The sequence below is a fragment of the Psilocybe cubensis genome, chromosome 11 (assembly GCF_017499595.1).
Source record: "Psilocybe cubensis strain MGC-MH-2018 chromosome 11, whole genome shotgun sequence".
Lineage (NCBI taxonomy): Eukaryota > Fungi > Basidiomycota > Agaricomycetes > Agaricales > Agrocybaceae > Psilocybe > Psilocybe cubensis.
Genome location: NC_063009.1, coordinates 113,622 through 139,667, shown reverse-complemented (window position 1 = coordinate 139,667; position 26,046 = coordinate 113,622). Strand labels below are relative to the sequence as shown.

General features: G+C 49.4%; 7 protein-coding genes across 7 annotated transcripts; 3 read left to right on the top strand and 4 right to left on the bottom strand.

Moving 5' to 3' along the window:
• Nucleotides 1-264: 264 nt before the first annotated feature.
• Nucleotides 265-972, top strand: JR316_0011216 (Lytic chitin monooxygenase; the record flags this gene model as incomplete). The annotated part of the gene is made up of 1 exon (XM_047896875.1): nucleotides 265-972. One exon carries the CDS (start codon nucleotides 265-267, stop codon nucleotides 970-972), a length of 708 nt encoding a protein of 235 aa, XP_047743284.1.
• A 429-nt stretch (nucleotides 973-1,401) lies between these two features.
• Nucleotides 1,402-4,755, bottom strand: JR316_0011215 (uncharacterized protein; the record flags this gene model as incomplete). The annotated part of the gene is made up of 12 exons (XM_047896874.1): nucleotides 1,402-1,466; nucleotides 1,533-1,975; nucleotides 2,771-3,514; nucleotides 3,574-3,620; nucleotides 3,679-3,732; nucleotides 3,789-3,857; nucleotides 3,914-4,017; nucleotides 4,072-4,170; nucleotides 4,224-4,313; nucleotides 4,369-4,440; nucleotides 4,494-4,580; nucleotides 4,632-4,755. The coding sequence occupies 12 exons, from the start codon at nucleotides 4,753-4,755 to the stop codon at nucleotides 1,402-1,404; spliced, it is 1,998 nt and encodes a 665-aa protein (XP_047743283.1).
• A 972-nt stretch (nucleotides 4,756-5,727) lies between these two features.
• Nucleotides 5,728-7,404, bottom strand: JR316_0011214 (Cytochrome P450 monooxygenase 91; the record flags this gene model as incomplete). The annotated part of the gene is made up of 9 exons (XM_047896873.1): nucleotides 5,728-5,882; nucleotides 5,941-5,969; nucleotides 6,026-6,058; nucleotides 6,114-6,347; nucleotides 6,410-6,439; nucleotides 6,508-6,708; nucleotides 6,779-6,845; nucleotides 6,940-7,193; nucleotides 7,274-7,404. 9 exons carry the CDS (start codon nucleotides 7,402-7,404, stop codon nucleotides 5,728-5,730), a joined length of 1,134 nt encoding a protein of 377 aa, XP_047743282.1.
• Nucleotides 7,405-9,208: 1,804 nt separating this feature from the next.
• On the bottom strand, nucleotides 9,209-18,738 carry JR316_0011213 (TBC1 domain family member whacked; the record flags this gene model as incomplete). Its single annotated transcript, XM_047896872.1, has 7 exons — nucleotides 9,209-9,336; nucleotides 10,159-10,751; nucleotides 10,855-11,215; nucleotides 11,298-13,774; nucleotides 13,855-18,119; nucleotides 18,358-18,411; nucleotides 18,616-18,738. The coding sequence occupies 7 exons, from the start codon at nucleotides 18,736-18,738 to the stop codon at nucleotides 9,209-9,211; spliced, it is 8,001 nt and encodes a 2,666-aa protein (XP_047743281.1).
• Nucleotides 18,739-20,524: 1,786 nt separating this feature from the next.
• Nucleotides 20,525-21,118, top strand: JR316_0011212 (uncharacterized protein; the record flags this gene model as incomplete). The annotated part of the gene is made up of 4 exons (XM_047896871.1): nucleotides 20,525-20,533; nucleotides 20,590-20,782; nucleotides 20,858-20,983; nucleotides 21,051-21,118. 4 exons carry the CDS (start codon nucleotides 20,525-20,527, stop codon nucleotides 21,116-21,118), a joined length of 396 nt encoding a protein of 131 aa, XP_047743280.1.
• A 1,394-nt stretch (nucleotides 21,119-22,512) lies between these two features.
• JR316_0011211 (uncharacterized protein) lies at nucleotides 22,513-23,493 on the top strand (the record flags this gene model as incomplete). The annotated part of the gene is made up of 1 exon (XM_047896870.1): nucleotides 22,513-23,493. The coding sequence occupies one exon, from the start codon at nucleotides 22,513-22,515 to the stop codon at nucleotides 23,491-23,493; it is 981 nt and encodes a 326-aa protein (XP_047743279.1).
• Nucleotides 23,494-24,142: 649 nt separating this feature from the next.
• Nucleotides 24,143-25,495, bottom strand: JR316_0011210 (uncharacterized protein; the record flags this gene model as incomplete). The annotated part of the gene is made up of 3 exons (XM_047896869.1): nucleotides 24,143-24,404; nucleotides 24,468-24,539; nucleotides 24,597-25,495. The coding sequence occupies 3 exons, from the start codon at nucleotides 25,493-25,495 to the stop codon at nucleotides 24,143-24,145; spliced, it is 1,233 nt and encodes a 410-aa protein (XP_047743278.1).
• Between the last annotated feature and the right edge of the window lie 551 nt (nucleotides 25,496-26,046).

The window sequence follows — 26,046 nt, the reverse complement described above, 5'->3', positions numbered from 1 at the left end:
TGCAACGATTGTATCATATTGTAATGGTTTAACGTTGGACATCTTTTTGTTGTTGTCGGCTACTACTCTCTTCGCGATTTTAAGCCGAAAGAGATTGGTGCAAGTACGTTATGAACTAGATAAGAAGGGTATATAAGCCAGATAGTGATGTCTGACTACTTAGGATCCTCAGACCTTTACATTGTAAATCTAAGTAAGCCATCGCTCTTGTATTCCAACTAACTATTGATAAGTTCATATATTGACCCAGAAAGCCCAAACGCTATGTTAAACCCTGTTACACTCACCTTTTTGGCGTTCATAACATTGTATTCTGTCCTTCCCGTCGCTGGCCATGGCTATGTGACTACACCTCCAAGTCGTCAAGCTCGTTGCCACGCGGGCGAAATACAAAACTGTGGCATCGTCCAATGGGAGCCGCAGAGCGTCGAAGCGCCAGCGGGATCCTTCCTCTGCAACGGGGGCGGCCATCGCTTCACCGAGCTCAACGACGAGTCTCTGTTTGCTGATCATTTCGAAGTTGTACCTAGAAGCACAGAGTCGCTCACTTTTACGTGGAAGCTTACCGCGCCACATAGGACACGGTCGTGGGAGTACTTCCTAATCACAAGTGGCGAAACAATGCTGTATTACGAGGCAGGACACGGCGTTGTGCCACCCGAAGTTGTCACGCACAAGGTTCCGGTTCAGGGCCTTGTGGGGAGGCACACTGTCCTTGGGCGCTGGACTATTGCGGATACGACGGAAGCAGCGTATGCGTGTGTTGATCTTTTTTTGGGAGGGCAAGAGACGGAGACTGAGGCTGCGGCTGCGGCTGCTACGCAGGTGCCGGTTGGCATGCCGTATGAGCTTCAGGATCTATTGGGAAATCAGGCTGCGGCTAACAGTTCGGAAGCCCCTGTGGCGGAATCGAGCGGTGGCGCTCACAAGGCCGTTCACAATCTCATGTACGTGCAAGACGTCCAGTCGTGAGGTGTTACATCGCGTTGCCAACTCAGGGAAGGGTGATAGCATGTTTGATTGCATTTACACCTGTACCATCGACCTAATAGATATTTGGGTCGTTAAACGTCATTTAAATCTTTCAGTTGGAGGGAGAATGTACATCGTTAGAAATCAAAGAATGAATACAGCTTTTCCAACCGTTCAGACCCTCGCTTCGAATCCACTGAAATAAGTAAACTTTAAATTTGGAATCCCATTTATTGCATCACGACGAAGCTCTGAAAACCATTTACGAATTGATACACAGAATATCCCAAATCCTGCAATGCAGTACACCATTGGGCAGCTGCCACGAATTATTCAAGTTTGTTGGACAGCTCAAGCGATGAACATTCGTATCATGGCTAAGTACACTAAAAATTGGACAGGGTATTACTACTATGCAAGCTTCAGTACTTATTCCGAGATTATAATTTCGCTAGTACTCTTTACAGAGACCGGCACATAGAATACACAAATTTCTGTATTTTGAGTATATTTAGAAACGTGTCAGAAGATAATGCTTAGTTCCACATAATGAGATTAACCTTTGGATCCAGAGGAAGAGCTACAGTGCCACCGGAGGACCGAATCTTCTTCTACGTGTACTATTGACCCTGCTGTGACCACTACGTGGGTTCTGGGATTTTTGGGGTCCTCGTATTTCAATTCACCTGGTGGATGCAAATTTAAATGACCCAACAACAACGCAGACGGGATAGTAATGAGGTAGTTATACCTACCCTCAGTAAAATATAGGACTCCTGGACCGAGATACTTCGTAACGAATTGGCCCCCTTTGTCAATGGAAAAGACGGTGGAAAGAAGATAGTGCGTGGCATCGCTCCGATGTCCTTGAAGTTCGATATCGGGGTGTATGAGTGTTTTGATTGCAATTTCCTGGGTATCCCCTTCGTATTGCTCGCGTGTGATATGCTGCTTGATGTTAGATGGTGGTTGTAAATAAAATCGAACATTTCGAACGGCATACCTTAGGCACTGATGCTTATAGAATGAGAAAGTAGAGAATGAAGTGGTCTTTGAAGACATCGGCCGGACTTACACTAACGCTTTTATATTATGGCCTGCGGATTTTCATAACTTTAAATATACTCCTTCAAATAAAATTACCCTATACCAAAGCCTAGTTCGTTTATTCACGCAACTGTCAACAAACCTTTATGTCACGAGGATCATAGAACTATATGGCGCGCATAATACAGAATTTGACTTTCCTAATGAAACTTGAAGGCATTTTTTGCCAGCAGTTGAATTGGAGACATCGATATCCATCAGCGTTTAGACTCACACATTAAGGAACAAACTGTATCTAAATAGGTTCTGTGTCAATTTTCTTGGGCGTGCGATCAGGTGTCAAGGATTACTGTATTGGTCTTTTCACGAGACGTGATAACGGTATTCCAAAACACCAATAATATCACGTTTGTTCATATCTCAGGACTAGATACTTTGCACGGGTACAACCCTTTGCCACTTTACAATTGCATCCTGACTACAGCAGTATCAGCAGGTCATTACTCTATCTGACAGGAGGTTTTTTACCCTGCCCAAAAGATTTCTTCAAATTGAGAAATATGGAGCAAAGACATACAGATCAAATTCAAGGCAGCTCTGGCCTATGGTGCAAATATCCTGAATTGATTATTTACCATTACGTGCAATACAATATGTTACAACAGTTTCCCAACTCATGAAACGTCCGATAGTGGATCAAGAAGTCTTACTCTTCTTTCCCAAAACCTTCCCAAAAACAGCACTTATCAACCTCTTTCTCTTCCGTACCGGTGACTTTGTAGCGGGAACTGTCTTCAAATCTGAAGCATTGTCCAAGTCAGACTCGGAACTCCGGATGTGAATATCCACAGCCTCAAGGCGCCGCTCCTCCAAGATCTCCCGCGCTCTGCTCTTCTCCTCTACCACCGCTAGTGCTCTATCGACGTATCCCAGATCCACCTCCTCCGTCACCTCAGCAACCGCAACGCTGACCTCCCTCCCTTTCTGCTTGATCTCCTCCTCGACAAATCTTCCCTGAAATACCACATCGACATCGACCGGCGGTTTGCTAACGACGATACCAGTATCAGTGCTTGGCAAGTCCACTCCTTCTACCAAGGTGTAGTTCTCTGATTTGCTGCTTCGACGACTGCCACTCTGTCCAGAGCTTACTAAGTCATCGTTCTTGCCCGGAACCTGCTTCTCCGATAAAGATTCGTCCTCGGTGCTATGGAGAGGTGCCTGTGCGACAACGACATCATCGTTGCCACCATTTGTCGGACAAGAGTCGTCCTCGACTTCCTCTTCGACAACCTCTTCAATGCGACTCAGCCCCAAGATTTTCTCCACCTTGTCATATTCGATCTCTGAACTCTCGGAAGTGTCTTCTTCATCCACTTCTTCGACTCGGATATCGATTGCGGAAATGCTGTCACTCTCCTCCTCGGTCTCGGTGTCTGGCAGGGGGATGGATAACGGGCTTTTGGCGGCGAGTTGTCTTGATTGCGAAGGTTCCCTATGATTAGAACAGTTACCAAGTGAAGCAGATCTTCTGTAGCACGAATGAACGCGTACCTTCTGGACGTGTCAACCGCGACGTCTTCAATATAGACATTCCCGTCCTGACAACATCCTATTTAGCACTGGTACATAGGCAATATACAAAATGGCTTCCCTTACCTTTACAACAAGTTGGTGCATGGCGCTCGGATCGTATGCATAGATAGACATCTCCTGTCATTAGCAATCTTGATAAGTCGACGCGTGTTGAATTCATTGAAAACACAAACCCCAAGTAACGTTTTAAACAGATCCTCTGTAAATGCCTCAAATGCTTTGACGCGCTCTGGACCTGCCGTCTAGGTCCACAAGAAATATTTTAGGATGATAAATCTAGAAACTGGAGTGTACTCACTCGGACAATCACGTTGACAGCACGGTCGGCTGTGCTCTCGAACAACTTGCGCCCTTCAGCAATTTGTTCCTCCAGGATCGTCCACACCCCAGATTTAGCATACACTGCAGGATACCATGTGAGAAAAATGCGTAGTAAGATAGTTTAGGGATACTCGCCTTGAACCGCTTGACCAATGGGTCCCTGCTGGATACCAGCCACGACGGACTTCGACACTGCATCCCATGTCTCACGATTGAGTGCATTTGAGATTGAAACTGTATATATAGTATATCAGACTTTCCAACTAGTCAATAAGATAACGACGAACCCTTTCCAGACTCCACAAGCGGCTCGGCGCGAATTCGTGCTTCAATGAGTGCGTAAGTCAAAAACAAATTGAGTTGAATAATCGTCCCATCTACACATGGAACCTGTCAACAATGTATAATTCCCACAAGAAAGAGAGAGCTTACAGTACATCTCGGTCATTCGTAGCGAATATTCTGCCCGCTTTTCATCGTCGAGGTCATTGTAAAAGGCAATCCCTGGACGAACGCGTGAGAACGGATGTTCATCAGCCTAAAATAGCCGAACGCACCTTTTTCCCACCATCCTCCAACTGTCGCCTGCGATGCAGCCAGAAGCTCCTTGACCTCGGAAGGGTTGGAAAGCGTCGCTATAATGCCTATGCGAGGTGAGGCATTCATGCGCATGATCTAACGCAGACCAAACTCACCACTCAGTGCGCCTCTGTAGTCTTTGAGACCGTCCCGGGACCTCTCGGAAGCCCCCTTGAACACCAGCCAGCCAGCCCACGAGATGGAGAACAGAACAAACGCGTTGAAAATGAAGCCAATCATAATGAGGTTCTGAGCCGGTGTGCCCAAGGAGTCCGAGGATGAGGTCGGTTAGGCGAAATTGAAAACAAACGCACAAGCGAGACGGGTAGGCTGGGATGATGGGTCCGGGCATTTGTTTTGGTGCGTTCTGGGATTTTATATGCTTGTTTGCGGACCAAGGCTCAGATTGACAAGGGCTAGAATAGAACTGCAGGTATTTACAATGGACGGGGGTATGAAGAGGAGCCGTGCCCGACGATCCCTAGTATTGCGAAGTTACCCCGGACCCAGTACTCCTCTAGTTAGTAAAGACCAGAGTAGAGATAACTCTTCAACGCAAAATCTATACTGTATGATAACACAGTGTAAGTACAGAGCCAAATCTTAATTCGAATGGACAAAGGAATAACTGACAAGTTGGGCAAAACGATTTTGTAGATATCATACTTGTTCAGAGTCAACACACACATCTGAGATGATACGAGATGGTACGAGGAGCAGAGTCGGAGACAGAATCGGAAGCTATCAAGACAGGGATACCTTATATGGTCTATAAAATTCGACACCGTAATAACTCCTCTCGGGAGGGAATCAATTCAGGAGCATGCCCGATCTCTCAGGCTGATGTACTGGAATCACATAGGCCTTACTTTGATGTTGGTGGTCACTATTTCTCCTATTACCGCTCGAGGTATAGGACTCTATCCCGACCAAACTGCATGCAAACCATCCAGACCTCTGTAATCCTTCCGCGATTTTGTCTGTACGTCATGGTTGATGTTGTACGTGACCGACCCAACCCCAGGTAAGGAACGAATCTCGACATTCAAATGACTTTTAATGTATAGATGCTGTGGGTAGCATTGAATAGGCACTTCTTGAGGAGTGCCCCTCGATATTACATGGAAAAAATCCACCTCAAACACACGTTGAGAAAGGCTTTAATGAAAGCGAAGGTAATAAGGTTAATTATCTCAAAGTACAGAAGCAATGTCACTTTTTCAAACGTTCTACAATGAGAGGAAGCTGGTTATTAAGGTTCGTAACATGATCCACAGTCGGCGAAGCAATCCCATTCATCTGCCAAAATATCTTCTTATCCGAAGGCGAGAACTGCATTGATTCGAGTAGGACAGATAGAACGACCTCTATGTTAACAAAGGGCATTAGTCGTTTGGGAAGGGGTGAGTGGAGAGATGGACTTGCTCATTTCTAGTTGGGCGAATTTGAATCCACTGTTTGATATGCGCGATTTAGTATGTGGATATACAGTTTAGCGCTTTTAGCTTACATGCAAGATCTGCCTCCACCAAGGAAGCTCATTCTACATTACAAGGCACTTTAGAATGACGACCCAATTGATCATCAACGAGACTCACAAATTTGAATAAATCCCAGGTAAATGCGCATCCACAACGCCTTTCGGCAAAGGCTTCAACCATCGCTCAGGTTTCCATTCGAAGGAGTCAGGTCCCCATAACTCAGCGTTCGTATTTGACGCCCGCATTCCAACTATCACCTTGGTATTCTGCGGAATGAATATTTCTGGTATTTGTTCACCGTTTATCCCGGTGATGGGATTCGAAAGTGGGAGGACGACGTCTTCTCGCGTGCTGGAGGTTGACATTTTTAATTGTAAGGGTTGTTGTCAAGTGGGGAGTGGATGGACACGCACGCTCTCATTACGACGGAGACTGGTCCGTACCTGCATTTGCATTGGTTACAAATCTGTAAATGTTGAAAAATCAACTCCAGCGTAATAGAACTGCTTACAGTCTTAGCGTCTCCCGAACGACCGCGTCAAGATACGGTAACGCGACCAATTGATCATACGGCAAATCCCCATCAAACCGCTTTCTAGACTCGACAATCTCAGCGCGCAACTTGCTCTGCACGTCAGGGTTCGTAGCTAGGAGGTGAAATAGGCGGGAGAGTGCGCCGGAAGTCGTATCCATTGCAGCGAATATCAACGTCCTGAGAGAAACAGTGTAAGCGGGTGTAAATGAATAGTAAGATATGCTGGACTCTGGAGCAGTTAACGTACGATATCTGAGCGAGGACAGCTTCATCCGACAACTTCTCATCCTCCGACGCTTCCATATTAGCTCTAACTACTCATTATCAGCACCCATCACCCATCACCAATTCCCCACTTCCCACCTCCCACCACAAAAAAAAAAACAAAACAAAAACAAAAACACTCACGCAAAATACTCAAAATATCCTTCCCCTGCCCAACCTGATGCGCAACCGCCTCGTCTCCCTCCTCCAGCGCCTTCTTCTTGGACTCGAGAATCTCGACAGATGTCCCGTGCATGGTGTCAATTATATCGCGCAGCTTATGGAGCGTTTTGATGGGGAGCATGTTGAGCACTCTCCTCCTGAACTGAGCGGAGCCGATTTTGACGAGGATAGGGAGGAGGTACGTCCGTGGGAACTGGTGTTTGAGCAGCAGAGGACTGGATATTCGTTATTATTTGATTTGATTTGGTACTGAGTGAGATGGGTGGAGGGAAAGGAAAGAGATAGACAGACTTACACGAGCTGTTTGGCGGATGTGCTGTACCGATGTGTCGCAGCGTCCTCTTCGAGCGAGTCGAATGAGTAGCCTAACCCGCTCTGCCCGACAAGTTCAAGTGCCGTCCGGTTCATCCACAGCAGCAAGTCCATCTTACAAAACCAAATTCATATCAGCCAGATAGTTTTACAAAAAAGAAGTGGGTGGGAAGTACCTCCACAGGCGCATTTGTGACTCTGTTCAGCAGTGCATCTCGCAATTTATACGTGACGTGGTAGAAAATGGGAACTTTGCACCCGTCACACGTTAGCACGGCGCCCCATGAAGCGGCATACACCACACACCCATTTGTCGCATGTGTGCGATGGAGAACACGGGATTGAGCATTCTTCGCTGTTTACGATGCTGCTCGCCTACACGCAAACCAACCCCTCAGTTCAAAGTTCGAATAGCGGGATAATAAACACACCGGTGGTGCTTAACAGCCCATGCCCAAAAATGAGCCTGTTCCCACTACAGTTATATCCAATCAGTCAGTCAATCCACATCATGTACATTTTTGTGAGAAGACACGTACGCGATAAACGACGCAGTTTCTTCGTATATATCCTGGTCCTTTTCGAAGATGCGTCATTTTACCAAGAAAAGGTAAATTGGAGGCGAACACGAATACGAATACGAATACGCACTTTGACGAGGATCTGGTGCATCGCCTTGGGATCGAACACGTATAGCAGGTTTTCCTACACAGGACATTGGTATGAGGCATCCTTTCGGAGAGGGGAATGTGTGTGTACCCCGAGAAGGCCTTTGATCCTGATTACACTTCCATCTGCAAAGTCGCTCTGCATCAGCTCGAGGTTTCGAAATTATCACCCAACAACGTGAACTGTACACTCACACGTCTCAGCCATCTTCCTATGGAAATCCCACGCGTCCGGGTTGAATATGTCAGGGAAGACACCTATAAGCCGCGAGCATCACAGTTAACACCAGCACCATAATACCCCAGCCCCTGCCCCACCGCCACCAACCAACGAACCGACCGACCATGAACCGACGGCCCCCGAGCCGAAAACCTGCGAACGACACGCGAACGACACACGCACCTTTCCAAGACTTCGAAGGCGGCCCCGGTATATTATCCAGCGGCGATCTCACAACGTACGCCCTGAAAATCCGCCATAGGACGTAGAGAGTGCCGATCTTGAGGAGCAGGGCGATCATGAATCTGTGCGGTTCTATCTGTTGTCTATCTGTGTGTGTTTGTGTTCTATCTGTCTGTGTTTGGTTGCTCGTCTGTCTGTGGGTGTGTGAGTGTGTGTGTTAGCTTGAGTGTGTGGAAGAATCGAAGTGTGTGGAGAATGGAAGTGCTCAAGGGAATGGGATGGGGAAGGGGAAGGGAGGAAGAAGTAACGTGCAACGAAAGACCTTCCCTCTCCATGTATTTATGGTATAGGCAGGTACGTTACGTCGCAGCTGCGCTGGATCTGAGTGACGGCCCACACACTGTAACCTGTTAACACACCCGACGGCACCCTTGCCCTTTTCCTGAATCCCTGAATCCCGTAATCGTCGAAGAGGGGGGGAGGGTGCTCAAAGCCGCCACACCCGTGCTCCGTGAAATCCTGTGAAATCATGCATGATCCTCCACGCACAACACAACGCAACTGCACACATATACACGGAATTCGAACCATTGGGCCGAGGGTCCAATGCGTTCTCATGCATTCCACATTCGACAATCGACAATCGACAATCGACAATCGACAATCGAAAATATTGACACCGCCAGCAGATTAACGAGTTAACGAGTTAAATATAGCACACGACTTCCTTCAGGGGCATGGAGTTACCCCTACCCCTACCCAAAGTGCGAATGGCAAAGAGTCTACTCGGAGAAGAATCATCAATGTTATTTCCCGGAAAGGATATAACTTATAACTTATACTATAGTTATGGGTTTCCCCTAGGAGGCGGGGGGGAGGGGGGAGGGGGGAGGAAGCATGAAGGCAGGAACCGCGCGGGAGTGCTCCTCCTCCTCAGGACCTCAAACCGCTGGACCGCTGGATTCGAGACTACCGCTGTAAAATGACGGAAAACCCGGAAAACATTAACATATCAATATATTATGCACAAAATCAACCCACAAATGCCAAACGCCAAACAATTGCACAATTGCACACACAAAAAAACACACAAAAAATATAAAAAACCGTGAAAATTGAAGTCACAAGTGATAAAGATAATGATATATAAATCCGACAACCAATGCACAATGCACAATGGTATGAGACATGAGGAAAATTGAAAAAATTGAACGAGAAATCGAGTAAAGTTGTTATAGATGCAATAAACCAACACCAAAACCGAAAACAAAAACTTTTGAAATCGGGAATAGTTGAACACTGTACCGAGTCCGAGTCCAGTTGGATTCTTGTAACGAATTGGGATAGCGATAGCTTGATGTTAAACGTTAAAGATATAAGAAAAGACCTCAAAACACAAATAAAGAACAAGAAAAAACGATATAAAAAAGAGAAAAGTAAAAAAAAAAACGATAAAAGAGAATAAACAATAAACAATAAAAAAATTAGAATTAAGAACCCCGGCGCATCCGCGCCTAGCGCCTATATCACAAACTTTATAACAATAACCAACTATGAAATAAATCATAATCAACAAAGTATATATATAATCCAACGAAATAAAGAACACAAACAAAAAAATAGAAAAAAACGTAGAAAGCTTTTAAGTTCGCCCAGAAACCGCGATCGACGAGCGACGAGCGACGGGTGCAACGCAATGCAGTACATGGACGAAGGGTTGGATGGATGGATGGATGGAGAGGGAGAGAATCACGACATCTTGGGCAACGAAATGACACCTATCCCACCAACACTCACACTCGCCACGCGCGGCTTGGCCTTTCCACCTCCACCTCCAAATCCAAACATCCCTCCCCCTCCCCCTCCCCCCCCCTCCTGCCCCACCACCTCCTCCACCTCCACCTCCCCCTCCCGCAACCAACCCACCTCCCCCACCACCACCACCAGAAAGAGAGAGAGAATTGTGAGCAACAGCAGCAGTCTGCCTCCTCATCGCCGCCTCAAGTTTCACGCGGACTTTACGCACTTCATCGTCTTTCAGCTTCATACCCAGCGCAAGCGCGAGGAACGCGTCGGGCGCCATGGAGAGCGGCACTCTTACTTGCTGGTGCTGTTGCTGGTGCGGGTGTTGTTGCTGGTTCTGGTGCTGGTGTTGTTGCTGTTGCTGTTGCTGTTGCTGTTGCTGCTGCTGAACCCGCAAATGCCCAGGCAGCACACCAAGCACCTCCAACACCGCCCGCTCCGACGTACATCCCAACAACGCACCACGCGCACAAACGAGCAACGCAAGCGCCGTACGTATCAGGAACGGCACACCGTCAAATAGGAATATATCCCAGATGCGCGCGAGATGCGCAGGCGGGAGCGCAGAGACGAAGAGCGAAGAGAACCTGTGCATGATTATTATTATTATTATTTTATTTGAAAAAAAAAAAAAATTAGTTTCATCAGAGGCGAGAACAAAACCAAAGGCAAAAATAAAAGCAAACGCACCAAGGCCCACACACCCGCGCAGGACGCACACCCAACCCCCCTTCCCCAGATCCATTCCCAGATCCAAACAGCTTCTTCGCAAGCACCGGATCGTTCGCTTCGAGCGCTTTAACAAGCAGCCCCGCGTCGACTTCCATCTGCGTCGTCGTCGTCTCTGTTACCGCCGCCCCTAAAGCTGCGGTATGATTTGAAGCCAAAGACCCCAACGAAGCTGAACCCAACGACGACGACACAGGAGCCAGCACAACCCGCCCCGTCGCAAAATACGGCCTCAGATGCGCATCCATAACCGACACAAAGATCCAAAACGCGTCTTCCTCCGGTGCGAGTAGTAAGAGGTGCGCAACGATCTCTGTCAGACCTGTCGTTTTCGTCGAACAATTGTCAATTCACAGTTCAACAGTTATCAATCCACAAGCCAAAAAAAAAAAAAAGTAACTTACCGCGCTCATATACAACATCAGGCACCATGTTCAAATACGCCTGCAACAAACAAAGCGCCTCGCGCTCTCTCTCCCTCCTCTCCTTCTCAACCCTTCGTCTCTCCCCACCTCCATCTCCATCTTCACCCTCCCCATCCCCATCTTCTCCATTACCTCTATCAGAGTCCCCACCCTCCCCACCCCCAACCAAAACCCTCACAACATCCCTCACATCCCTCTCCATCTCCTCTCTCACCCTCCCCCTCCCCCTCTCACCCGCGCGCGACGACGACGACCCCCCACCGCCACCGCCACCACCCCATCCCCGCGCACACAGCTGCCTATACACACCCGGCACACACCTCCCCTTCCCATCCGTCAAAAACGACCAGACGAGGTATCTCACGGAGGAAGGCACACCGTCCAACAACAACCTCCTCACTTTCTTCGACCGCCTCAGCGCCGCGTCCGCACTCGCATTCGCATTCGAGGATGACCCGCCGGTAGCCGAAAGGGTGCCGGAGGAGGAGGATGACGACGACGAAGAGGCGATGAGAGACGGGGGGTTGAACGATGTCGCAGATCCAAGCACAGACGACGACGTAGATGACGAAAGCGGCGACGCACCAGACCCAGACGGAGGGAGCGCTTCGAACGACGGCGTCGCCGACGAGGCCAGGATCCCCATCCACCGCGCCTCGCGCTGCCTATGCGCGTCCATATCCGCCACGCTCATACTCTCCTCCGCCTGCTTGCGCGATATAGACATCGACGACGCGGAGGACGGAGCTGGCGGCCAGCTTCCGTGTTGTGGCGAGGAGGACGACGACGACGCGAAGAGCTCGCCAACAGGCGATTTTGACCTCTTCCCTGCACCTGAAGAGATGGAGAACGCAGGGCTCGCAGCGCGCAAGAATCCACCACCGTTCCCACCACCAGAACTACCCGCATCATCAATCGAAAACCCCCTCTCCCGCTCTTTCTCGTTATCGCGCTGGCCACCACCACCACCACCACCCGCACCGAGCCCACTCATACCCAACACCCCCGAATCCTCACTTCCCCTCGCAGCCTCCCCATCCCGCCTCCCAAACCCAAACCCGAAATTCGTCGGCCGCACAAGCTCAAACTCCATATCCTGCACTTGCAGCATCTGAAGCGTCTCTTCAGCGTCATCGTCTGCTCGCGCGTGGGCGTAGGTGTACGCATTGTTGTTGTTGTTGTTGTAATTCGAGGAGTTGGCGTTGGCGTTGGAGGCGTTGGAAGAGAAAGGCGGCGAGGTTGCTGTCTGTGGCTTTCGACGCAGATTCGGAAGTGACAATTTGGACCGTAACGACGTCTGTCTCACCACACCACCACCACCCGTACCTGGAGCACTCGCATTCGAATTTGAACTCGACGTACCTGCACCCGCACCACCGGCGGCACCAAAAGCAGGCAAGGCACTCCGCGCACTCGTAACAGACATCACATCACTATCCCTCTCCCTCTCCCTCCTATCCGCACTAAAACTTCTCGACACAGGTAAAGCTTGCAAACTCGCCGTCCGGCCCGGTGCATTAGCAAAGGGTGGTGAGATTGTCGCATTTTGAAGAGGAGGGGAGGTTGATCCCAAAGTCGAAGTTGAATTGGATGTAGACGTGGTAGATGACGATGTTGAAGATGAAAGTGCATTTGCAGATCCCGACGCGCCTAGTGACATACTCCTCACCGCCTGCCCTTGTCCTTGCCCTTGCTGCCCAGACTGGCCCTGATTTTGTTGAGCACGAAAGGACTGGCCTTGCCCCTGTTGCTGTTGCTGTTGTGCAGAAGGCGACGCAGCGCGTGAATTCAACCCATCTTCACCCTTACCTCCGTCCTTATCAATAACACTATCCCGATCCCCTCCTGCTCCCGAAAACGTAAACACGCTCTGCGCAAGCGGACTGCTAGGCGGTTTCTGCCCCGCTACCCCTGCCGTCCCAGGATTCAAGCCAGGCGATAAAGGAGGCTTCGAGCCTAATGGCGACAAAGGCGGTTTCGAACCTAAAGGAGATGGTGGAACCTTCGCCGACGCATTCGAGTTGGCGATTGAAGGCGATGAAGCAGACGGCGGAGGTGTGGGCGACGCAGCTTTGATACTCGACAATGACAACGGCGATGGTCTTAACGGCGCCGAGGAAGCGATGGTTGGTTTCAGTGCAGGTGATAAACTCGACGTGGAGCTAGGCGGCGAGTTGGGTGTCGAGGACGGATGAAGTGGCGACGGTTTTGAAGATGGTGATGAGGAAGGGGAAGATGGACTGGATGTGGATGTGGATGTAGGTTGTGAAGACGCAGGACGTACAGGCCCAGCTCCAGATCCAGGTCCTGCGAGAGGTGAAGAAGATGCAGAAGACGAGGACGTACCGCCAGCTGCAGAGCGCAGCGCAGAAAGACTCGTCGTTTTGACAAGTGACCGCTTGATCGCGTTCGCAGAAAGTATGTCCGATGCAGGCGTGGCAGATGTAGTGTCCCGGCTGTGTATAACGTCCACAATAAATCATAATTAGAAACAAATCACAGAAATAAGAAAGAAAACGAAAGAAAAATCACGCACCGCCTACCCTCGCCCTCTGTCATAACAGGCACAACCGCCTCAAGCGTCGACCCTCCTTTACTATAATTGAACCCAGAGAAACTCCTCGAGCGCGGACGCAGCCCAGGCGCCTTCGGGAAGAAGTTCGCACGGGGTATAACACCTCCAGGGGGCGCACCACCGACAGGCGACGCAGGCGTCGACGGCGGTGGCGAGACAACACCACCACGCGCAGGGGGAGGAGGCCCACCTGGACCCATACTCTTGCTCCGCATCTGCATTTGCTGCTGTTGAGATCCAGGAGGCGGCTTGCTCGCGCCGCCTGCACCAGGTGGTTCAACACTCCATACAATCGGCACGGGGCCCATCGCAGCGGACAGGTCAACTTCGGTGCGCCCATAAATCGTAGGTCCACGGAGTGGCATCGTCGGTCCAGGGCGCTGCTGCTGCTGTGGTTGCTGTTGCGAGCCGCGTGGCGGAGCCGGAGGAAGAGAGAGCGCCATTCGGATGACAGCGAAAAGATGTGGGCGCGGTTGGGGTGGAGGTGGTCCATAGCCAAGATGTGGAGGTGGATGTGGACCATTCCACTGCTGCTGTGGATGCTGTGGATGTCCAGGCGGAGGCACACCGCGCATCTGTGGCGGTCCCTGGGCAATATACATCGGTCCTTGGGGCTCGACGCCTACAGGCGCCTTGGGCGCGTTCGGATGGGGCATAAACAAGCTTCGTCGCTGATTCGTGCCAGGGTCGATCACCATCCCGCCCTCCCTGAGCTCTCTCAACGACGGGCGCAGGTGTGTCGCAGGAGGCGGAGTATCCGTGCCCTTGCTTTTCTCCTGCTCCTTATCCTCGCTCTCAAGACTCTTCAGCCGGCTCTCGAGCGTGCTCACATCACCTTCGTCCATATCCGAGTTACCCTCCCCAATCGACGGCGACGGCGTCCGGTTGGCAACGCCCAACGGCGCAAGGTGTTTACCCGCAGATGAAGACGCCAACAAACTCCCATCTCCATCTTGCTCTTGGTCGTGATCATGCTCCTCCGACGACGACATAGTGCTGTTCAAAATACGAGACGGCAGCTCGTCCTCATCCTCAACTACAATCCGATGGCCTAACCCCGACCTATCCGTATCCCTCTCCAGCTGAACAGTGCTCTCCTCCGCATCGTCTGCTTTCGGCAGAGGCGACCGCCGCTCCTCCTCAAGGCGCATGCGCATCTGACTCGCGAACCCACCGAGCGTAGGCGAGACCATCGCAGCGGGGCTCCGCACACCCGCTCTTTCTCTCTCATCATCATCACCCATACCCTCGCCCTCGTCCACCCGGTGCACGTTCACGCTCCCTGGTACAGGCGTGTACAGCGCCGCGCTGCTCTTCGGCGACGTAACGGACGCATAGTCAGGCGACGACAGCGGTGATCCCCATGTCGTGTTCAGCAGCGGCGAACGCACCGCTTCCCCATTTCCTGCTGTATTTTGATCCTTCGCAGTCGCAGTCGCAGTGTCAAGTCCAGCGTTATCGTACGAATTCGACTTGACAAGCGTCAACGGCGCCGGCCTCGCATGTGCCGGCTTTCCATTCTTCTCCTCGGCAGCACCAACACCCAACGCAGCCTCCATAGCCATCACAACAGACGCCGCCGACAATCTACTGTTCTGCGTATACACCGACGCGTCCGAGTCGACCGACGCCGTCCTCATATGCGCAGTATCACGTGTCTGTGAGAGCGTGTTGCGCTTGCGCGGGGTGTCGTCATGTGCATCTGCAATCTTATCATCTTCCACCACCGCCTCGTCCTCGTCATCCATCCGCTCTTCGTGTCTCAACCCTGAGCCTGGTATCCCACTACCACCACCAACACCCATACCCGACGAATCGCTCCTCTCTCTTGGCACAGCGGGCATCTCCTCGCTCCCCATCCCCCCACTCCCACTCCCAACAGTCCCAACAGAATACCTCGAATATCTTGAATATCTTGAATATCTCGAATACCGATAATCATCATAAATATCCGCAGCACCATCCCAGTCAGAGCTCGAGCGCTGGCTATCAGCTTTACCTGACCGCACAGACGACGCGCCGGACAGCGCGGACATAGAGGAGTGCACGGACGGCGCAAGAGACGCATGAGAAGACGTACGTTCGCGCGTTGGTATTGTTGGAGGAGGTACGACTCCCGAAGCACTCGGTGCATTTGGAGGTGGAGGTCTTCCTGAACCTTGCAGCGAATGAAGACTTCTTACCGAGAACGCGGGCGATCGAGGCGACTTTGGCGAGCGTGGAGAGAGCGGAAGCGTTCCTGTATGCGCCGGAAGCGGAGCGAGAATTTCTTGGCCTTCTCCATCATCGTCTTCCTCCGCAGCTTCGTTGCGCGATTCGTGGACGGTCGCGGGTATCGCGGTTGTGGAAGTTGTATTGGAGGACATAGACTGCCCGTGTCCATCCAGAGAAAGTGCGTATCCCAAACCCTCAACGGTTCCTTCCTCACTTCCATTCCCGTAAACACTCCTATCATCATCTTCCTCGACATCACCACCACCAACGGCCCCTCGATTCCGCGTTTTCCGACGCAACGACGCGACAGACGACGTCTCCGAGTCCCCATCCGAATCCGAGTCGGAAAACGCGTTGAGCCCGTCGAGGAGGCTCATCCCGATATCGCCCACACCGCCTTGCCCTCCTCCAGTTGCTCCAGCACCATTTCCAGTCCCAAGTTCCTTGGTATCCAACGCAGCCAACGCGTCCAACCCACCCAAGCCACCGCGTATACCACCACCTTGTCCATGGACCGTGTCGGAAACACGACCATGACCCAACTGTGTCCGCTCACCGTCATCCCCTTCGTCGCCGTCGTCCTGCGAATAAACACTCCCTTCATCTACACCCTCAGGCCCCGAACTCCGCGAATACACGCTCGCAGACGACGCGGATATGAAGGATGTCAGCGATGCTGCAGATGGTGGCGGGTTCGCGTTTGCATTCTGTGAGGTGGGAGATAGAGGCGCTACGCCCCCAACACCCGCACCGACGCCACCACCAGTGCCAGATCCATACGACGACGCAAGCGCCGGAGACATCGACACACCGGGCGACAACCCAGGAGACAGTCCAGGAGAAGGCGAAAAAGACCCACCAATCGTCGGCGATCGCTTCAGAATCCTCAACGGCGAGGTCCCACCAGGTTCTACCGAGTGTGAATTGGGATGGAGGTTAAGAGGCGACGGCGCATGTGCGGTGTATCGCTGCGTACTTGGAGGGTGTTGTTGCTGACCTTGCGTACGCCAATCCGAATCCGACACTTGTCCAGCCTCCCTCCCCATCGCGTGCTCCAAGTTCATACTCATACCGACACTCTGCAACCCACCGCCATGCCGCGTCGCACTAGGTGGGAGCGGCCACGCGCTTGTGGCCGTAAGCGAGAGCGCAGATGCGGGTGATGGTGTCGGCGATGTGGACGTCGATGTAGGTGTTGAAGAGGTCGAGCTCGATGCGGATGTCGATATCGATGCGGAAGAAGAGGAAATGGGTACACTGGTCGAAGGTGCTGATGCGGGTGTGGGTGTGGGATCTGATGATGACGCGTGTGGAGGCGATGAACTAAACGCACCCATTGACCCAAAACTCGCTATCCCCGCACGTGGACTCGTCGGCGGGCTCATGCCAGTGACAGCCAAATTCCGCACACCAACGCGCGCAGGAGGCGGAGGCGCAGAAAAGTCTGGGTATGCAATATTTACGCCTGGTGCATTGGTAGATGGACTGTCAACCATGCTTGAGGAAGATACAGACCCCGCACTCGCTTTTCGTGGCTGTTGCTGATGCTGGTTACCCTCGCGCGTCTCTATGCCCCTCTCCCTCTCTATATCCTTTTCCCCTGCGCCACCCAAACTTGATCCAGGTCCCGATGCTGACGTTGACATAGACATGGAAAGGGGCGACATAACCCGCGGCGTTGAACCATACGCTGACGTCGACCCACGTCTTTCTAGGGAATGCGAGTACGGGTTGGAAGCAGAGCTGGAGCTACGTCTTTGCTGTGATGAACCAGGACTCGGACTTGGACCCTGTCCTTGTCCTGGCGGAGGTGCGGGGCTTGCACTCATTCGACCTGATCCCGATGCTCCTCCAGCCGCACCACCTCCAGGTGTCGGGCTCTTTCCCCCCGCAGAAGAGGCTGCAGACACACTGGCAACGCTCGCGCGCTTGGTCATGACAGGACGCTTGAGTCGCGTGAGGAAATGAACGTTCGAGCCAGAAAAGCGGCCGACTACGCCTTCGCAGTAGCCCTGTGTGGTGGATAGGGGTTCGAAATGTTGGTGTTTAGGATGTCGCGTGGCCGTGGGTGTGGTTAGAGTAGTAACAGCAGAAAGAAAGGAAGAACAGGAAAAAGAAAAAGTAGTAGTCAGTGGTCAACTCGTTATGCAATGAGGTAGGCGGGGGATTGGTATGTTTGTGGATAAAATTCCAAATACAACAAAATTTGGAATGGTGCGAAAAAAAAATGGAAGCAGTGAATGCACTTACGAGGTACGTCCCCTCAAGCTCTGGTATCTGATACAACACCGTGATTTCATCGTCCTAGAAGCCGTTTTGTCAGCTCCATCCTCCAATCGCAAAACATGCAGTATAAGGAGGCGTTGACCGTGAAGATTGTTATGTTGATGGCTCCAAGGAGGCGCTACCGCGACAACATTACCACGGCAGTATGAAAGAGTGGTTCCACAACAGGGCCTTCAAATGCCCCTCCACGAAACGGGGAAAAGATGGGAGGTGATTACGCACCTTCAAGAACATAAGATCGTCCGGGCTCTCGGCGACACAGTCACACAACGCGATGCACTTTCCGATCCCACCCTTGGCTGCGAACCGTGTCCACCGTGCGAGCTCCGCTGCCTCCAAGCCCATGGTTAATCTTGCCCTGCTTTTTCGACCGTGTCCTTTTGGGTGGTATCCCTGCTAACGTTCAGCCGTCGCTGTCAGAAGCGTTGGAGGTGAGTATATGCGTTCAAGTAGAGGCGTTGGGTGTGAATATATGCGTGCGAGAACAGGTGTTAGCTGTAAATATATGCGGTACAAGTCGTGTAGATATGAGTGTATCGCGTATCGAGGTTCCCCCAAAAAAAATGTCGATAGGTCGTAACGTCGTAGGATGAGGGAATGTGTCCACGTCTGTCCACGTCTCCGACTCCTTCGTGGTCACCGTTCTGCTTTCTTCAACGACACCTTGCTCGGAAAAAAGGGGCAGACAGGAAGAATCGAGGAAATATGGAATTGATGATGGGAGGGTTGGTTGGGAAATGAGGCTTGAGGCTGCGTGCTTTGTTTGCTTTAGGGGTGATGGCAAAATAATTTTATTTTCTGTGCGGTCTGGACTTTTGAGCGTGGGAATAATGTTTGGGGCGGCGATTTGCGGCATTGTGCTATGGCAGCACCTTGGGTAGAATACTGCCCAAAAATCTTTCCAGCTCAACTTTTCTTGATCAAATCAATACTATCGGCATTATAATAGCTAAATCTCACCATATGACATTGCTCAGATGTCACAGATCATGAATTTGCCATGCAAAGGTCGAAGCGGAACGTGTAGTTATGCACATGCGCGCTGAGCGGATCTGTCCTTTATCATCAGTATCATTGTATCCAGCATTAGGATTTCAACAATCATAAACCTGTGTGAGCGCTTATATCAAGATTTCAGTCGCATCGTTTACCTTGGTCTAACTTTCTTATTCATACATGATATGCAGTTCTGTCTCGTCGTGACGATGTAAGTAGTGGCTGTAGTGGCTAGTTTAACCATAAATAGTCGACGTGTGTGACACATTTTGAAAATGTGGGATGGGACGCATATGATTTACGGAAGGTTGTATATTTATCGATAACATTGTAAGTTGAGATTTCGCACGTACATTGAAAGACGATCAAAAAATTGCAGAACTACATGTACAAGTCGGCTGGCATTGCAGCTCCTTTTCTACATCTATAGGTCTTACTTTGGAACTTGAACTTGAACTTGACTGTCATTGACTTCATATTATACTCGAAGTACAGGATTACCCGTGAACTATGTCCCGGACAATGTAAACAGTACAGAAGAAATTTTCGTCTCGGAATCCTCATTGTTCTCCATTTATGTATGAGCTATCACTGTACTTCACTGAGCTCGGAAAATTAGTATAAAATATTCATTACGGAAGGAACATACCACGTCAGATAGAGTGTTAATCCGTCCGTCTAAACGATGAGCTTCTGATAAAATTGTAACTCGTGAGGGTGTGAACAATTGCACCCGCACCCATCAATCCCGTTGACTCTAGCCCGTTAATAGGCAATATCGTCTGCGAACCATCCCTTGAAAACAGCAGTCCAATACATCGTATTTAATAATAACACACCTACCCAAATGGGATAAAAAGGTAGAGTGATTTGAGGTTGTGGTACCCTAAGCATCTATTCCAGTACACCCATTTTCTACTATATCCTTCAGTATTGTCATATCGATTCTCTAGCCATGCAATCCTCGTGATACGAGGCTCTTTGACGACTTCGTAGATAACAGACATATTCTTTGGTCTAGGGTAATGCTATTTGAACAGATCAGCCGCATAGGTCTATTTTTATGTAGTTGCGAAACACGATTTAAAGCCACAGGCAATTTCTCAGTCCTCACCTTCAACTCAATATTTGCATCATGCCTAAAGTATTCCGTTAAAATCATCAACAGCCTTTCTGACGCTAACATTTGGCCTCGAACAGCACATTCCCATCGAAGCATATATCCACAATCCTTATGAAGCCTGCGACCATGGATTCATACACCGCGATGTCGTCCTTCACGACCATTCAAGTGATACGCCACGCTATCTGCTTCCAGTTGTCTTTATCGCAGAAAAAGGCACTGATGTGTATCTCAAATATCCTGGCTCTGGGGTAGTCCATTTCATTCACGGTGAGAAAAAAACTATTTCTACTCAATCTTTCCTCCCAATATCACAATCTCACTAATTTAACTTTCATTTCATAGGTGAAGCGAAGTATGAAGACCTCAAAAATCCCAGATCCCACGTTACAGTGACAGCAGGTTCAGTCGTGCATATCGAGGAGGGAATTACTCTCCGGTGGCATTGCAACAACCCTGCAGGACTAAAAGGTGCGTTGTTCTACAAAACGTCACGTTAACTCACAATTTGACTCTGTATAATAACATGTACTTATAGGATTCGGGGTTTTCAATGTCCCAGTTTCTGTAAAGGGTTTTGAGGACTTTATCGTCGTGCCGGCATAGTGCGGAAACGAGAGAGACCGTTAAGTGCTGTTTTTGAGAAGGTTTTTGGAAAGAAGAGTAAGACCCCTTGGTCGACCATCGGAAGTTTTGTCGTCGATGAGATCTTTATAACATACTGAATCGTTCACAATTGGAAATGATATGTCATCGTTAACCTGAATTTGACTCCTCAAGGCCTCATGCACATGTATCATGGCGCTAGCACCCTTGAATGATCAATTCCTGTTAAGTGGCTAACTCGTGATGTACTCGCACCCATTTCTCCTGGCTGAAATCACGAAAATCACAACAGAAGACAAAGACAAAGAAATTCGACCTTTGCAATGCTACACTATCGCTGCATAAACAGGTCCGAATAGAACTCGTATTACGACCTGAACTCCCTCGTTACCTTCGGACGCCACACACTATCGATGAGCATGGTCTCAATAATTTATTTGCCAATGATCCAACTGAATGTTCGCTTATCACTTGAACCTCTATTCGCTTGTGTTTAGTGAACCATAACATCTCCAGACTGCAATCGTCTTCTATTCGCGTTGTATAAACATACAATGTTTGTTCTGGTGAACCTCAGAATTTTGCGCTTCAGGGACTTGGGGATAAAAATTCGATATCCCACTGGAGGAATATTACCCACAGAAATCAACCTATTAGAACATTATCCCTGTGGTAGGTACGTGGAATAGTTGTTGGCGCTCCAAAGCTTTCAAGCCTCATTACGTCTTCTGTCAAATTCGAAGTTGGAAGCATGTCGGATTATGTTTCGTTGAATTGAAAGGAGGTGACACATATACGTGAAAGAGACAACGGAACGAAACGTTGGTTTTCTTTTCTCGCTTCCCGTCATTCGGTACCGCTCAGCACTGGCATATGCTGGCATCAATCCCCGGCAAATATCCCCCACACATTGATTGTACGACGAATCCCTGGAACAATTCAATCGTTCGACGGTGAGATTTCTCTATCCCTTCGGTGTTCATAGGTGATTACATACATCAGTCAAAAAAGAAACTAATCGGACACTAACCTGATAACACGTTTTGGAAGTTTTTGATAAATTTCACTTGTGAATGTATATAATATGCTCAGATGTTAGGTATAAAAGCAAGGTAAACCAACGCCAGAGCAACTCTCATCCCATCATCGATTCCTCCTCTCATTTGGTGGGCGGCTTCCGAGATTGTAAGATGACTTTGCATGCACTTTAAATGTTTTCTGACTTATTTTCCCCTCCATTCGGCCATCTTCTAACTTTCCAAGATTGTAAGGTTTCCTTTGGTACATTTCCAACCGGCATCATATAGAAGCTCGATTATTGTAATCATCGACATATCCGTTTGCCTTTCTTTGCAGTCAATTTGTAAGCTGTTTATCTTTAACAGGCGTTACATATGCTGACAATGGTTTGTTCTTCACGAAAGGATAACGTCACAATGCCAGACCTGTTTATACCTCCTCCAAAATTTTACTTTTCAATCTGTAGCTCGTTTTTACTGCCAAACCCAGTCTACTCTAACGACAGCAAAGATCCTAAAGTAGGGCTAACCATGGGGTCTACGGAACCGGAACGTGACTGTAATTTCGAACTTATCCATGGTACTGGCGATCGTGCTGGCCAATACGCTATAAGAGGCACATACTCTGGAAAAGTACTGTTATCGAAGAAGGGCACACATGCTCTTGTCGAACATACCGCTGGAGACGGCGTCCATGACGAGAACTGGTTCACATTTGAAGTCGGAACAGAGCATCTCTCGTCTGGCTTTCGCGTAGTTTGCCCTTCCATCTCCGCTGTCTGGTCCTCGGCCGTTTCCTTATTAACAAGTGTCCCTGAAGGAAACCCCAAGGACGTAACTCAATACTTCAGTTTTACCTTTGAGCACACGGAAATTGACCGTGTTGTATATCACGTCGATCAAGGCAAAATCGTGCAGTCCACCCCGGTGGTGCTCGCCACACAGGAGCTCAAAAACGACACCAGCATCGTCCAAAAACTGGAAGCCTCCGTCGACACGAGCACCGAAGAGACATCATCATTCCAATTTTCGCAGGGGTTCAGTCTCACGGTGGGGTTGGAGATAAAAACGGGAGTCCCTTTGGTTTCAGAAGGGTCGATTAAAGTGGACGCAACCAGCACGTCCAATTTTACCTGGGGTTCAACGACGAAGAAGTCCAAAGCTTACAAGGCCACATTCCCTGTCACAGCTCCTCCCCATTCCACTGTTGTTGCTACCTCCAGTGTTACCCAATCTACCCTGGATATCCCTTTCACCATTTACAGCAAATCAAAGAGCGGAGTTGTGGTGGAGACAGAAGGAATGTACTATGGCGTAACGACTTGGAATCTCCGCCATATTATCACCCAGAAGTAACCAGCTTGACACGAGGTATGAGCATAAACTTTCAGAATCACCGAAGTGCTGATATTCAAATAGAAGATCTGAGCGAGCTACTACAATAATACAAATGATCCCATTGCTTGTTAACGCTCTCTTGTTTTGTGAAATTGTAAATTTGGATATATACACGGTTTTGTATCGTTTCTTACGTTCCTCAATGAATTTACCTTCTTTTTGCGAAAATGAAGATTGGATTTTACTCTAAAAAATATCCTGTCAATAAAGGACAGTATTGAAACATTAATTAGTAACGAGTCCCTACCGATGGGAAAAGGTTTGTTTTTATACGAACGACCCTCAGCCAAAGTCGTGATAGTTTAATTTTGACAATGTGACCAGTCCGCATCCCGTCTTACAATACACGCTTGAACCCATTGTCACTTCCTCCCACCACTCCCTTGAAGACGACGAGCGTCGATTCGTTGTCGCCTTAAACTCTTCCTTTTCACTTGCGCTCCTCACAATGTTAAACTTCCCACGGTAGCCGTGGTCAATGATAAAACAAAAATGAGATAAGATAACAGAACAGGCTGACTATCGATTAGGTCGATAAGATAAAAATGTCTGGCACGGCTCTCCCACCAACTGCCAACTTCTATACCTCCATGATGATGCATCCCCTCTAACGACCTCGGATAGAAGAACTGGAAGTTATCTCCTGCCGCGAACGGAATGTATCATCATAATCGCTCCTATGACCTTGTATGCCCTTTTTCTTGGTGGGAGCCTCACAGCCAGGATTGCTGTTCATTCTTTCCCTCCCTCTTGAGTTGTTCTCCTGCACACTTTCAAGATTTTTGCGGCGCTTTGGCAATCGGTCTTGTGTTTCTTCAGTAGGACTCCGTGACCGAGTGCGTTTTTCTCTTCTTGCCGGTCTAGTTTCTCTAACATCAACCCATCTGTATGTTAGAGATTCATTTCAACTGCAGGCATACATATACACATACCTATGACCACTTTCATGACACTGAACTCTGGATTCTTCCGTATCTCGGCTCTGAGCAAGCCGAATAGGCTCCCTTGCATTACAGTGGTTTCAGTATTATGATATCGAGAAACGGAAGGCCGAAACATACCTTCGAGCATCATGAGGTTCAGATTCCATGGTGGGTATCTGCTCAACAGGTGTGGCCCTGGAGCGATACTCTAGGTGTGGTTCCTGGTGCTGGAACGTATCATTTTTCGACGTTTCCGTCTCTCCATACCCATGACGGAAACTGTTTGCACGCATATCTTGATCGTCGACCGCGCTGCGGACTGGCTTGTATACCCCACTGCATGTCCCCCTGTTGTTCTCATTTCTACTGAACAATGTGTCGCCCACCTGACTTTGCGGTATATCCTGTTCACGCTTGCTATGTGATGATGGCATTGATTTCGCCAGCAAAGCAGGATCGATTGTTCCTGTGGACAGGACATACGAAAGTAGGCTGTCTATGGGGTCACTCTGGGACACAGTGTCCGAAGCTAATGTGAGTTCGTTCGGTGTATTGGTTGGATATGTGGTATCCTCAGACCCTTCATGACCGACCAACACAGAAACATGGGTATCTGGGTAGATGTTATTGGTAGGTAATAACTCAGGAGACGATACGTCAAGTGTTGTGTTATTGGTCTGACCGTTGATAGACACATTGTCTTCCTCGCTCAAGTGATGATTGTCAAATAGTTCTTGAGTTCCTTGCGGTACAAATCCTGGGTACGACAAGCTCTCAGACCCCAAGGGAGCGTGATGGGTGGAGGCCGATGTGTCCTGGGAAGCCTCCTCACTGGCATAGCTTGATGCAACACTCGGGAACATTTGGATATTTGACGCCGTCTGGACTGTGTCTAAAGGGACGCCTGTATAGCGGCCTTCTGAATAGAAATTCAGGTTTGACCAGGCACTGTCCCATGATATAGACGTTGACAGTGTAGGGATAGCAAAGTGTTCGCTATTAATTGGGGAAAAGCTGACGACGTTGGCGTTCTGCATTTTGCGGTAGCAAGAATGGGAAAAATAAAGAAGCAACTTATGCGAAGGCTGGTTATGTTGTTAGGAAAGTGGAAAGTTTACTTCGTCCGTCGGAATGGGTTCATAAATCCCAGCTAAACACGCGTTTCCCACCAGCTCGCAGGTACACATTCAGGGCTGCCCGTTTTTGTGTGTTCTGAACTAACCTCGAGGCGCAGAATCGCAGTTCCGTGGAAAAAAAATATTCCTGACCAATCACAGCTAACCGGTTGACAATTCCCTGGCGTTTCCGAGCATGCTGCAGTCGCGATGTACTTTGCAACCGATAGAACAATTATAGACTTCAACACGGGCACCAGGAAAAGAGCGTGGCTTGCCCGCGTGCGACCTATTTTTGCGTGGCACGCATAAATGGCATTCAATTAAATTTGCGCGACTTTCTTATGAGTTTGCGTGCAAGTTGTCAAACCTTGCGCGTGCATGTCATTGAAATACGTGCAGCGTCATTGAGGTAGCGTGCTCTTTGCGGGCATACTTCAGCATAAATTTCACATCTAGCATGGTATAGGACA